Source organism: Echinops telfairi, unplaced genomic scaffold, assembly GCF_000313985.2.
Source record: "Echinops telfairi isolate 266 unplaced genomic scaffold, ASM31398v2 ScPeMD7_7424;HRSCAF=8462, whole genome shotgun sequence".
NCBI lineage: Eukaryota > Metazoa > Chordata > Mammalia > Afrosoricida > Tenrecidae > Echinops > Echinops telfairi.
The window spans coordinates 12842991-12855147 of record NW_022111324.1 but is presented as its reverse complement, the minus strand read 5'-3'; the positions used below and the strand labels follow the sequence as shown (position 1 = coordinate 12855147).

At 46.2% G+C, this 12157-nt stretch overlaps 2 protein-coding genes across 3 annotated transcripts in view; one reads left to right on the top strand and one right to left on the bottom strand.

Annotated features, from left to right (window-relative positions):
* Nucleotides 1-3174, bottom strand: part of CUNH1orf105 (chromosome unknown C1orf105 homolog) — a 31595-nt gene extending 28421 nt beyond the window's left edge. The window contains exons 1-2 of the mRNA XM_004706826.2: nucleotides 2926-3174; nucleotides 1466-1551 (exon numbers count right to left, since the gene is read on the bottom strand). Of these exons, the coding sequence (XP_004706883.1) occupies nucleotides 1466-1551; nucleotides 2926-3174 (335 nt within the window). The remainder of the gene's footprint in view (nucleotides 1-1465; nucleotides 1552-2925) is intronic.
* Nucleotides 3132-5750, top strand: PIGC (phosphatidylinositol glycan anchor biosynthesis class C). 2 transcript variants are annotated; one of them, XM_004706727.2, is made up of 2 exons: nucleotides 3132-3193; nucleotides 4352-5750. In XM_004706727.2, exon 2 carries the CDS (start codon nucleotides 4568-4570, stop codon nucleotides 5459-5461), a length of 894 nt encoding a protein of 297 aa, XP_004706784.1. In that variant the 5' UTR covers nucleotides 3132-3193; nucleotides 4352-4567; the 3' UTR covers nucleotides 5462-5750. The 2 variants fall into 2 exon arrangements, with proteins under 2 accessions (XP_004706784.1, XP_045153980.1); XM_045298045.1 differs by lacking the exon at nucleotides 3132-3193 and adding an exon at nucleotides 3636-4137.
* Nucleotides 5751-12157: the final 6407 nt, after the last annotated feature.

The window sequence follows — 12157 nt, the reverse complement described above, 5'->3', positions numbered from 1 at the left end:
GAAATATTTATGTGTTTTTTGATGGTCTTAGGCGACCCCTGTGAAAGGGTCATTCGACCCCCAAAGGGGTCGCGACCCACAGGTCGAGAACCTCTGGTTTAGATGCATCCATACGTAAAAAACGACAGAAGAGGACAGGCATTTGAGGAGGGCTCTGAAGCTACACAGACTCTGGAACTGCTCATGGAGAACGTCGATTTTGAGAGGGCATAGCAGACAGAGGGGCAGTACGAGTGAGTGACAGAGGTACGTGGAGGGAGCCACAGAATGTCCCTCATGGAGAGCCACTTTCCAGGGGCAGGAAGTCACTGACAGCGACCAACAGGAGGAAGCCTTTTTTAAAGAGAGCACAGCCTATCTGGTCAGTTGCCTTACTTGCCAGGGAGCTGACACCTTCGCTTAGTCTGTGATCTGCCGGGGAGCTTGCCTCCCCTCCCTGGCCAGCCCTTCCACATTCTCCCCCACATGCTCCCACAGTCTCATGCCCACCCTTCCATTCCCCCCCACCCCCACCCCCGTGCAGGAGCAAATCACCGTGCCAACAGGCCATCTGGGGGCCTGAGGAAACCCAGAGCTGAAAAGTTCCTTACACATGGAGTCTTTAATTTACAAACCGACCAACAGAACCCCCAAATATGTGTCCTTATAGCAGTTTGTTTGGAAAAGGAGGGACTGCAGAGGGCTGGGTGAGATGGCCTCAGGTCAAAGGTTGGGAATTGCTACTCAGAAAAGTTTGGAGTTGCCTGGTTCCAGCCTCGAGTGAAACTGGAAAATTTCAAACAAAACAAATTCACTGCCACTGAGTCAATACTGACCCACAGCGACCCCATAGGACAAGGCAGAAACGCCCTGAGTGGTTCCGAGACTGTAACTGTGTAGACAAGTGGAGAGACCCATCTTTCTCCCGAGAAGCTGCCCTTATAGATCGCAGTCCAATGTGTAACCACGTGCTACCAGGGCTCCTTCGCGAACTTAGGCCAAGCTGAAGCGTTGGGGCAAGAGGGAGAAGGGAGTCTCACAAGGCTTTGTCGTGGAGCCTTTAGAAGCCTCTGGAAGCGAGAAGCGGCTGTGGCAGAGAGGAAAGTTATTTGGGATCCAATCTCCGCAGTCTGTTCCCAGTGCTCACTTGTGTCACCAACAGAGATCCTTTCTGCTTTTAGAGCACTCGCCTGTGTAGGTGTGCCCTCATCACTACTCCCCACCTCTCCAGAGGTGGGTTATGTATTGGGCTGCTGACCACAAGGTCAGTAGTGCAAAACCACCAGGCATTCTGTGGGAGAAAGATGAGGCTTTCTACTCCTGTAAAGATTTACAGTCTCAGAAACCCACAAGCGCAGTTCTAGTTTGTCCTATAGGGTCACTGTAAATCAGAATCAACTTTAGGGCAGTGACACACACACACACTCAAGAAATATCTCTTAAAGACTTCTCTTGACCCCTCTGCCCTCAGAAGCTGAGCTGTTACCTTCTGGGAATGCTGAGCACTAATGGCTTGTTGATGAGACTGGCCTCACTAAGCCAAGGAATCTTGTCAAACTTTGGGACAGACACCTGGAGAGAAATGGAAAGAGATTGTTCTTCAGAAAAGGCCACCCTGGGCTGTCATGGCAATGATCAAAGTGATCTAATGGCAGCCATGTTTCAGTCATATACCAGTCAATACTTTACACGACAGTTTTAAAAATAGTTTTATTGGCATACACGTATACTTCATACAACACACAATTTAAATCTTTCAATCATATTAAGATGCATTGTGCAAACATCACCACAATCAATTTCAGAACATTTTCTTCTCAAACTCATTGTTGGTAGCTCTCCATTCCCCACCTCCCCTGCCATGCCCTTAGCCAATTATTAATACAGTTATTGTATCTACAGATTTCCTTATCCTGGACTTGGTAGACAGAAACTCACACAAAACATAAACAGGAAGCATGCCAACAAACCAACCAACCAAAAAATCCCAATGGCATCGACAGAACAAAATGGAAGCAAGAAAAACCTCAATTGAAATGAAAGCAGAAAAGATTAAAAGCTGGAAAAACATGAAACTGAGTCAAAAGGAATATAAAATAATACGGTATTGCATTTTAACCTGACGATATTTGCCATAATCAACTTTACAATGCTCTTTGTCTGGTAGCAGGGCTATTCATGTCCTTGGACCATGATCATGGGTGTGTGTGTGTGTGTGTGTGTGTGTGTGTCCCATACCAGGAAACTATGCCAGGTACAGAATATTTTTATATGTTTTGGTTTTGACCCTTAGAACCATCCCGTACAGTAGCCAAGTGCAAATGCTATCATCTCCATCTGACAGGTGAAGAAATCAAAGGCAAGTGTGCGGCATGCCCTGAGGCCCCAGCTGCTAAGTGGCTTCAGGTTTGCTGACTCCTGGCCACCGTCTTTCTTGTGATTCCCTGTATCCCTCTGTTTCATTTGATCTTTGTTTAGGCACACTCTAATATTTCCACAAGAGAGTAGTAAGCTACCATGCGTTTCACGCCTCTGGCGATGAATTCAGCCAGGGGCTCCTTCCTCCACCCTGGCCCTTCTAGGTAAAGAATGAATAAGCTCTGAAGCGTGGGAGAGAACCGTGTAGTGTTAATCTGGGCCCATCCTTTCTCCAGTTCTTGGACAAATCACCACCTTTCTGAGCTTCATGTTTGCCTCAGTGAAAGGAGTGTGACAACTTTACTTAGAAAGGTCAAAGTGCAAAAAAGCAAGCTCCCTGAGGGCAGGCATTTTGTTGTCAGTTTTGTTCCTGGCTCTATCAGATAGGAGCACCTAGCACAGGGCTTGATGATTGCTGGCGTTTGGTGACTATCAATAATAGGAGCTCAGTAAAAGGAGTCGTTATCATCTTTCTTCTATCCCATCCCTGGCTTCATCGGTCTCACCAGCCCTTTGACCACACCTTACCTGTCCTTTTGTTGGGATTTGCTTTCCAGGGTTCTCAGTGTTCCATTTGAAACCCGTCCCAGGGAGAGTAGCCCGGAGGCCTTCCGAGCAGCCAGGAGGGGGCAGCAGCGTGCTCGCCGTTCTCCCTAGAGAAGACAGACGCTCTTGCCGCGGAGTTGGAGGTGGACCCGGAAGTGTTTGGTCGTCTTCGCGACCCTGGCGGCCCGGATGGGGAAGGATGCGGGCTGCCGGCCTCCCCCGGCCGCGCATCCCTGGGAGTCCATGGCAGGTGCGTTCCTAGTGGGTGTTATTGTTTCCGGGTCCCCGGCTCCCCTGCCATCTTCCGTAGTCTCAAGGCTCGGCCAGGGGCGGCGGCGGGCAGGGGCGGCCTGGGGGTTTGGAAGGGCGTCCCCAGGGACACCCCATCTCCGTCTCAGCCCTGGGGACGGGCGTTGCCCATTTCGGAGCCGCGCATCCCCAGCTCCGGGTGGTGGCTGCAGGGTGTAGTCCCTGCTGCCGGGAGCTGGACTCCCAAGGCTTGAGAAGCAAAACCCGTCGTGGAGTCCATGGAAGTAATAACGATTCGGCAATAAGGATTTTCCTTCCCGTGGATTTGCTGGATGGCCCTTCTGTTGTAGTGCTTAAGCGTTGGGCTGCGATCCGCAGGGTGGGCAGTTCGAAACCACCAGCAGCTCCGTAGGAGAATGACTGGGCTTTCTACTTCCGGAAACCCCCAGGAGGTCGCTGTGAGTCAGCATTGACTCTGTAGGCAGCAAGTTTGGTTTTGGAATGAACCCGTTGTGGAAAAGAAATGGTTATTTTCTTTGGTCCTCAGTAAAATTTACCTGCTTTAAGTCGGAAGATAGCTCTTTACAGAACGTTAAACTCACTTAATGGTTAAAGAAGCTGTAGTTTATCCGAATTTTTGGTGTTGACTAATAAACCATCGAGCTCATAATTCTGTTTTGTGCAGTTTATTGTTGTCTTTAGATTGGACTCCCTGAGACCCATTCATAGACTCGGGTGTGTGAACCAGCAGTTAGAATTGATGTAGAGGGAGACATGAGAGGAGGCACACGCTTTGGGTTCACTTTCCTTTGAATCCACGCCCCCACATTGACCGCTCTAGTGTCTTGGACTAAGTTATCTAAGCAATTGGAACCTCAGCCTCATATACCAGTTAAGGTGGCACTAATACAACTGGAAAGATCTGGAAGCTTAAGTTGACAGATGGTATGTAAGGCATCTGTCCCATAGTAGATAATGAATAAGAGCTTGCTAACGAGTGACTATTATTGTCCAAGGGCTTATATTGAGTCGTAGAAATGCAATTTTAATGCCCATAATTATGAAATGGCCACCATATGTATGAGCTGGTTTGATTTTGAACTTAGTTTGTCCGTGCCCTTTCACCACTTTTGTAGGTTCATAGTCTTTCTTTTTCTAGGAAATTGCTGTACTATTCTGCCTCAGAGAACAAACTCATCTATTGTAGACCTAGCCTGGGTCGCTGCCTTTGCAACAACGGAAGGTCGGTAGAACATCAGCTACAGCACAGCATGGAATTTCCAGCGAGGTCTTACTTCAAAACTGTATAAAGAAGCAGAACTGCACGGACTTCTGCCAGGGAGACTGAACCAGCCTTAGTTTAAGGAAAAGGATAATGTGTGACCAACCAGTCAGGAACACTAACGAGGTCAGGTGGCAGAAGGTCTTGTATAAGCGACAGCCATTTCCTGACAACTACGTGGATCAGCGGTTCCTGGAAGAGCTTCGGAAAAACATCTATGCCCGGAAATACCAGTACTGGGCGGTGGTGTTTGAGTCCAGTGTGGTGATACAGCAGCTGTGCAGTGTGTGTGTGTTTGTGGTTATCTGGTGGTATATGGACGAGGGTCTGCTGGCCCCTCTCTGGCTCTTTGGGACCGGCCTGGCTTCTTCCCTGATTGGCTATATTTTGTTTGACTTCATTGATGGAGGTAAAGGGCGGAAGAAGAGTGGGCGGACACGGTGGGCAGACCTGAAGAGCGCGCTGGTTTTCATTACTTTTACATACGGGTTTTCCCCAGTGCTGAAGACCCTGACAGAATCTGTCAGCACCGACACCATCTATGCCATGTCAGTCTTCATGCTGTTAGGCCACCTCATCTTCTTCGACTATGGTGCCAACGCCGCCATTGTGTCCAGCACACTGTCCTTGAACATGGCCATCTTTGCCTCCGTTTGCCTGGCCTCCCGCCTGCCGCGGTCCCTGCATGCCTTCATCATGGTGACGTTTGCCATCCAGATTTTCGCCCTCTGGCCCATGTTGCAGAAGAAACTGAAGGCATGTACTCCTCGCAGCTACGTGGGGGTCACGCTGCTCTTTGCGTTTTCCGCCTTGGGCGGCCTGCTGTCCATCAGTGGTGTGGGAGCCGTCCTCTTTGCTCTTCTGCTCGTGTCCGTCTCGTTCCTCTGCCCTTTCTACCTCATTCGCCTGCAGCTCTTTAAAGAAAACATTCACGGGCCTTGGGACGAAGCTGAAATCAAAGAAGACTTGTCCAGGTTTCTCAGCTAAGTTAGGGCTCTCCTGAGTCCGTTATTAAGGCAAGCCAGTACACCAGCCTCCGAACTAGTATAAGGCTTGAGGACCGTGTTCCGTCCTGGACGTAGCGTGCTGATGCGGGAGGGAGAGCAGAGATCAAAAGCAAAAGTTAACCAAAGGCTGACGTGGTGGAGGCCCCTTTCCATTCTTCAATGTGTGGATGACAAAGCTTCCTGGGCCCTCTTGAATGATTGCTTCTTATTTATTATTCACTGTAACAGATGAAGTGATGTGGCTCCTATTTATTAAAAAACCAACAGCACATCAAGCATTTTGTCTCATGATTTTTTAATGCTAGAAGGAATATACAGCACAAAGAATAAATGATCAGGTAGAGATGAAACTGTCTGCTCCCATAAAGATTTCAAGTATGGGGAATTGTGTATTATTATTCATAATTAACTAGATGCCGGTTGTTGTTTTGACTTTGTCTATATAAGATAGAGCATTGGCTGTTTTTAACACCAGGGTAGGCCCCGTTGTGTATCTAGATGCTTTGTGCAGTGTCATTGCCCGATATTAAACTCAAGATTTACTACTTAGTTCTGTGTATCTCCACAGATCAATTCTAGCAAACATTTGTTAAATCTCTTTTAACAATAGCTGTGTGCTGTAGTGCTGTTGTAATGACAGATGAAGCTTGTACACAACAGGAGGATAGAGCGTGCTGCTGTGGGAGTTCAGAGGGGCTGGGAATCAAGTGTAGCTGGAATAATGCGTGAGTAATCATAAAGAAGCTGGCATTTGAACGTGGTCTTAGAGGCTGGATGGTATTTAAAAGGGCAAAAGATGGCATTAAGGCAAGGTACAGGCCATCAGTGATGTGAGCAAGAGCAGCTGACACACGAGGACTCATGGCATCTGGAGAAAGCATGTCCTGTCCAGTGGGGGAAAATATTTTGTTGCTCCATCTGATGGTTGCTATTCAAACTTCAGGGCTAAATTCACTTCTTTGAGATACCATATGAAATTTCACTAGCCGCAGATAAATCTGACTTGTAAATTCTATATTAAGATTACATGAAGGAACCCCGCGAAGGTCAAATATCATTTGTCAAATATCGGTACAGTGATGCTGCTGTACCGAATCTGCCCTCAGTTCAGGCCCATAGGGGAAAATGTACTTGATGGGAGTTTGGGGTCTGTGGGGCACAAAAAAGTGGAACTGAAGGTTTGAGAAAGAATTTGGAGCATATGTGTACTCTAGAAATTAGGCCAGTGGTTCTCAACCTTCCTAATGTCACGACCCTGTAATAACAGTACCTCATGTTGTGGTGACCCCCCAACCATAAAATTATTTTTGTTATTACTTCATAACTGTAATTTTGCTATTGTAATGAATCGGGTGAGAACCACTGATTTAGGCTCTCGGTTATTTCAGGATGGAAGTCAGTCACTAGATACTGGACTAATTGAACTGCATTAAATCTTAGTTTTTTTTCCCTCTGTAAAGAGGGAATACCAATGGCTCAAGTAGAAAGAAAATGTTTTGAAAATGACAAATGTACAAATGTGCTTGACATAATGGATGTATGTATGGATTGTGATAAGAGTTGTATGAGCCCCTAATAAAATTATTTTAAAAAAAATAAAGAGGAAATATTAGTGTCTACATATAGGATTATGATAATCAAGTGAGAAAATAGATACAACATGCTTTGAAGAATAACATCTCTTGTTAGCGATCAGCCCTGAGGACTTGAGTTGGTTGTTTTAGGCTAAGTGTAGGGTCAGCAGTTTGAGCCCACCACTCACTTTGAGGAGAAAGATGAGGCTTTTTAATGGTAAGTGTTGGGCTGTGATCTGCAAGGTCAGTTCTGCTCTGCTCTAAGGGTCACCAGGAGTCAGAATTGATGCTGGGGCAGTAGGTTCGGTTTGGTTTGGGGATGATGATGATGTTGATATATAGGAAGATTTGAGAACAAAGTGCAAAGAGCAGCACGTGTCTCATAATAGAACGTCTTCCTGAGATAGTTCATTTGGGGCAAATTTCTGAAATCTCATTGTATGGTATTCCTAGGACGTAATGTTCCTATTTCTCTGAACCTGGATTTCTCATTAATACCTTGACTAGGAGTCTGACTTAGGGTCTTCAGTTTTGTAATTCCATGTGTGTGTTTTCTTCTGACCAGAATTTGTACAGATGATTTGTTTCATGACCAAAATGGGCTGTTCTGATTGAAGTCAGACAGGTTTTATGGGCCCACAGACACTGGCCAGTGGGAGAGAAGGATCTCAGAGACAGACCTGTGGAGCCCAGAGTCTCCATTTCCTGACCTGCATTGGGTTTGGCCTTGTTTCTCTCAAGTAGCCAGCTTTCTCTCCTATTTATTGTGCACTCCTCATGAGAACAGGTTGGAGGAGGGATTCAAGATGGTGGTTGAAGGGTGATATGGAATTGTCTTTTGTGTCAATAAATTTGCCTATTTGAATGGATTTCCAATTATTGAGGGGATTAATGTGGCAAGCATGTCCATGGATGTGAGCATAGTTCCCATATTTGACCCACATTTAAAAAATTGCTTCCCCCCCACCTCCACCTCTCCCCAGAAGAATTCACTTCAGAGGACAGCACTGAAGCTACAGCTCAGGGAGAGGGACATGTCTGATCAGAGCACACAGGAGCAAATGAAGGGAGAGAGAGAGAGAGTGGAACACATCCTGGCCCAGCAGGCCCCGAGGACGATATTCCTGCTCAGAGCAGCCAGTGCACAGAGAGGACCATATGGCCAGCCCCACTATGAGACACACATCCCTCATTAACCCAAAGCCCTACAGGGGACAACACTGGAGAGACAGTATGGGGATAGTGCCTGATCTGACCCCACCACACGGAGGCGAAACACTAAGGGTGTGCAACAGAACAGCAAGGGGAGCAGAACAATGAAATCCCCAGGGAATACAAAAAATAGACTGTGGGGCCAGTGCGTGGCCCCATCAGACTTGACTGGAAAACACTCCTGAAGGTCAACAAACCTTGAACAATTTATAGGCTTTTCTTTTATTGTTTTTGGTTGTTATTTTGTTTTCTTTTGTTGCTTTGTTTTGCTCTGTCTCGTTTATTGTGCATATTGTCTCTGCATGTCTATCTAGATAAGATAGGTGGGGTAAACAATCTGGAGGAGAAAACAGCAGGACCTACGCTTCCAGGGGGACACAGGAGGGTGGGAGGTGGGAGAAAGGACGTGGGTGTTAAAACCAGGGACAAGGGAACAACAAGTAATCTAAAATCAATGGTGAGGAGGGTATAAGAGGGCTGGTAGGGCTTGGTCAAGGGCAATGTAACCGAGAGGAATTACTGAAACCCAAATGAAGGCTGAACATGATAGTGGGACAAGAGGAAACTAACAGGAAATAGAGGAAAGAACTAGGAGGCAAGGGCATTTATACAAGTCTAAATACAGGCATGTGCATAAGTAAATTTATATGCATCGATGAGGAAATAGATATATGTACATGTATTTATAGGTCTAGTATTAAGGTAGCAGATGGACATTGGACCTCCACTCAAGTACTCCCTCAAAACAAAAACACTTTGTTCAATTAACCTGGCATTTCATGATGCTCACCTTCCCGACATAGCTGAAGACAAAGTGGGAGCATAAGCAAATGTGGTGAAGAAACCTGATGGTGCACTACTATCAAAAGATATAGCATCTGGGATCTTAAAGGCTTGAAGTTAAACAAGTGGCCATCTAGCTGAGAAGCAACAAAGCCCACATAGAAGAAGCACACCAGCCTGTGTGATCGTGAGGTGTTGATAGGATCAGGTATCAGGCATCAAAGACCCAGAACAAAAAATCATATTGTAAATGAGGGGCAGTGCAGAGTGGAGAACCAAAGCCCATATGTAGATAATTGGACATCCCTTACAGGAGGGTCGCAGGGAGGAGACGAACCAGTCAGGGTGTAGTATAGCACCTATGAAACATACAATTTTACTCTAGTTCTTTAATGCTTACCCTCCCCCACTATCATGACCCCAATTCTGCCTTACAAATCCGGCTAGACCAGAGCATGTGCACGGTTACAGATAAGAGCTAGGAACCCAGGACAGATAAACCCCTCAGGACCGGTATTGAGAGTAGCTATGTCAGGAGGGCAAAGGAAAGGTGGTGGGAGAAAGGGGGAACTGATCATAATGATCTACATATAACCCCTCGCAGAGGGATGGACAACAGAAAAGTGTGTGAAGGGAGACATTGATCAGTGTAAGACATGAAAAAGTAATAATTTATAAATTATCAAGGGTTCATGAGGGAGGGAGGGGAAAAATGAGAAGCTGATATCAAGGGCTCACATAGAAAATGTTTTGAAAATGATGGCAACAAATGTATAAATGTGCTTGACATGATGGATGTATGGATTGTGATAACAGTTGTACAAACCCCCAATAAAGTGATCTTTTAAAAATTGCTCCCTAGGGAGATGAATTAATGTGCTTATGTCATTTATGGCTCTCTCATGTCATACTGTAGTGTTTTGAGTCCCCCAAGTGCTGAACCTGTTCACTGTGGATACAGAAGTTGGGTATGGAGGTGGCAGGGATTGGGATGGATGTAGGCAGAGGGATGGATGTAGGGATGGATTGTGGGATGGATGGAGGCAGAGATAAAGGGTGGGACAGGAGCCTAAGATAAATGGCAGGTGTTTGTACCATCCAGAGTGAATGGAACATGCTGTCCATGGGGGAAAAGCCCAGGGTAGATGGGCTAAAGAAGGGGATGAGGCTTGCAAATGCTGAATGCTTTTGACATTTTTGTATCGTATAATCAGTCGTGTAGTCAATGGAAGGAGCCCTAGTGGGGTGTGCATGAAGATATGGAGTTGTTAAATGCAAGGCCAGCAGATTAAACCAACAAGCTGTTCCAAGGGAGAAAGTTGAGGGAGGCGCTTCCCATAAAGACTTAAAGTCTTGAAAACCCAAACTAGCAGTGCTACTTTGCCATCTAGGGTTACTATGAGTCAAATTTGACTCCCGGGTAGTGGGGTTTTCGGTTGTAGTCAAGGGAGGCAGTGGATTATGTGTTGGACAGCTAACTGCAAAGTCAGTGGTTCAAACCCACCCGCTGCTTTGCAGAAGAATGATGCTGGCTGCTCCTGTAAAGATTTATAGCCATCGGATTCAACTCAGTGGCAGTGAGTATAGTCAGTAGGAAATGAAGGCACTCTTACAATGGGATTTAGTGAGAGTATATATTATGTGCATACATAGCTAGAGTGTCCCTGGGTGACTCAAATGGTTAACAACTTGGGTACTAGCCTAAAGGTTGGTGGTCCAGGATTGTCTTTGAAGAAAGGGCTGGCAATCTACTCTGAAAGTTCACCAAAATAACCTAAACCTCATGCCATCAATTTGATTCCAGCCCAGCTGTGGAAAAGCCTGTGCAGTAGTTCTGCTCTGCAGTACGGGTGGTGCCATGAGTCTGGTCAACTCCATGGCATCTGATTGTATCAGAATCAACCAGTGCACACACTTCTATCATTCCACCCTCCAGTCTTCATCCTGACAGCAGTTTTGAGGCTGAACTAACAGGTTGAGTGGAAAGCAGAGAAATTACAGAGGTACAGGTCTGAATGAGAGGAGACAGTGGGCCTGGAGACCAGTGGCTTGATGGAACAACGTTGAGAGTGGTAACTACATGGGAGGGAGAAGAGTAGAGGGTGACCTGGCTTCTAGCTGAAGTGGATTTGTGTTGGCAGCAATCATGCCCTGAACAAACAAGTGAGAGTGGGTTTTAGAGGCGAAGTTGGTAAGCTGTGATACAGAGTGAAGTTGAGATCAGAATGAGTCAAGTAAAATCTGAAGTACCTGAAGGGATACATACAGGCTAAAGTGTCCCGTATGCAGTGGCTGGCGTGCAATGGCTCAAAATTTGGGGCATAATTAAAAAGGTGTTGAGAGCTAAACAGAACCCAGTGATGCGTACTTCGAATTTTTTATGTAGAAGTGGTCGTACCCAACCAAACGGCAGTGGAGTTAGAAGCAGCTAAGCTAGGACGTGGAGGAAAGGAGGCTGGTCTCTGAAAGTAGGGAGGAGGCCAGAGTCTGGGAGAAAGGTTGGAAGGATGGATGATCTTGCCTGTTGCTAATGGTGAAACCCAGTGTTGACTTAATCACCAAACGATGTCATTTATGAGGAGAAAACAGACACCTTTGTATGTTGGGAATATAGTAAGTTTAAGAAAATGAAGATAGAATTTCACACACTTGCTGCATGTAACTCCATGAAGGTGGAGAGACCTGGAATGTAAATAGATTCCAAGAAGATTTCAGGGGGGGGGGGGGTGATGCAAGTAAGACAGGTGTAGTGGTTACAAGTTGGGCTGTGATCTGCATGGTCTGTAGTTTGAAACCACCCTGCTCCACAGGAGCAAGACTGGACTTTCTACTCCCGTCAACAGTGACAGTCTCAGAAACTCACAGGGGGGTCGCTCTGATTCAGCATGGCAGTGAGTTTGTTTTTTTTAAGTAACTTGTAACAAAATGCTAAGAATCCCCTAGCTTTTAAGTGTTGCTATTGGCATGGGATTCAGGCCTAGCCAGAGGTGGGAATGATTGACTGGGACAGTTGGAGATTTAGCCATCACAGAGGTTCAGTAATTCACTCAGTCTCTTAAATTTAAGCTACATTTGAATGGTGCAAACAGTATCAACGATATTAATTT

Coding starts and splice junctions, on each gene's coding strand:
- PIGC (XM_004706727.2), top strand. CDS start 4,568: ATGTGTGACCAACCAGTCAGGAACACTAACGAGGTCAGGTGGCAGAAG.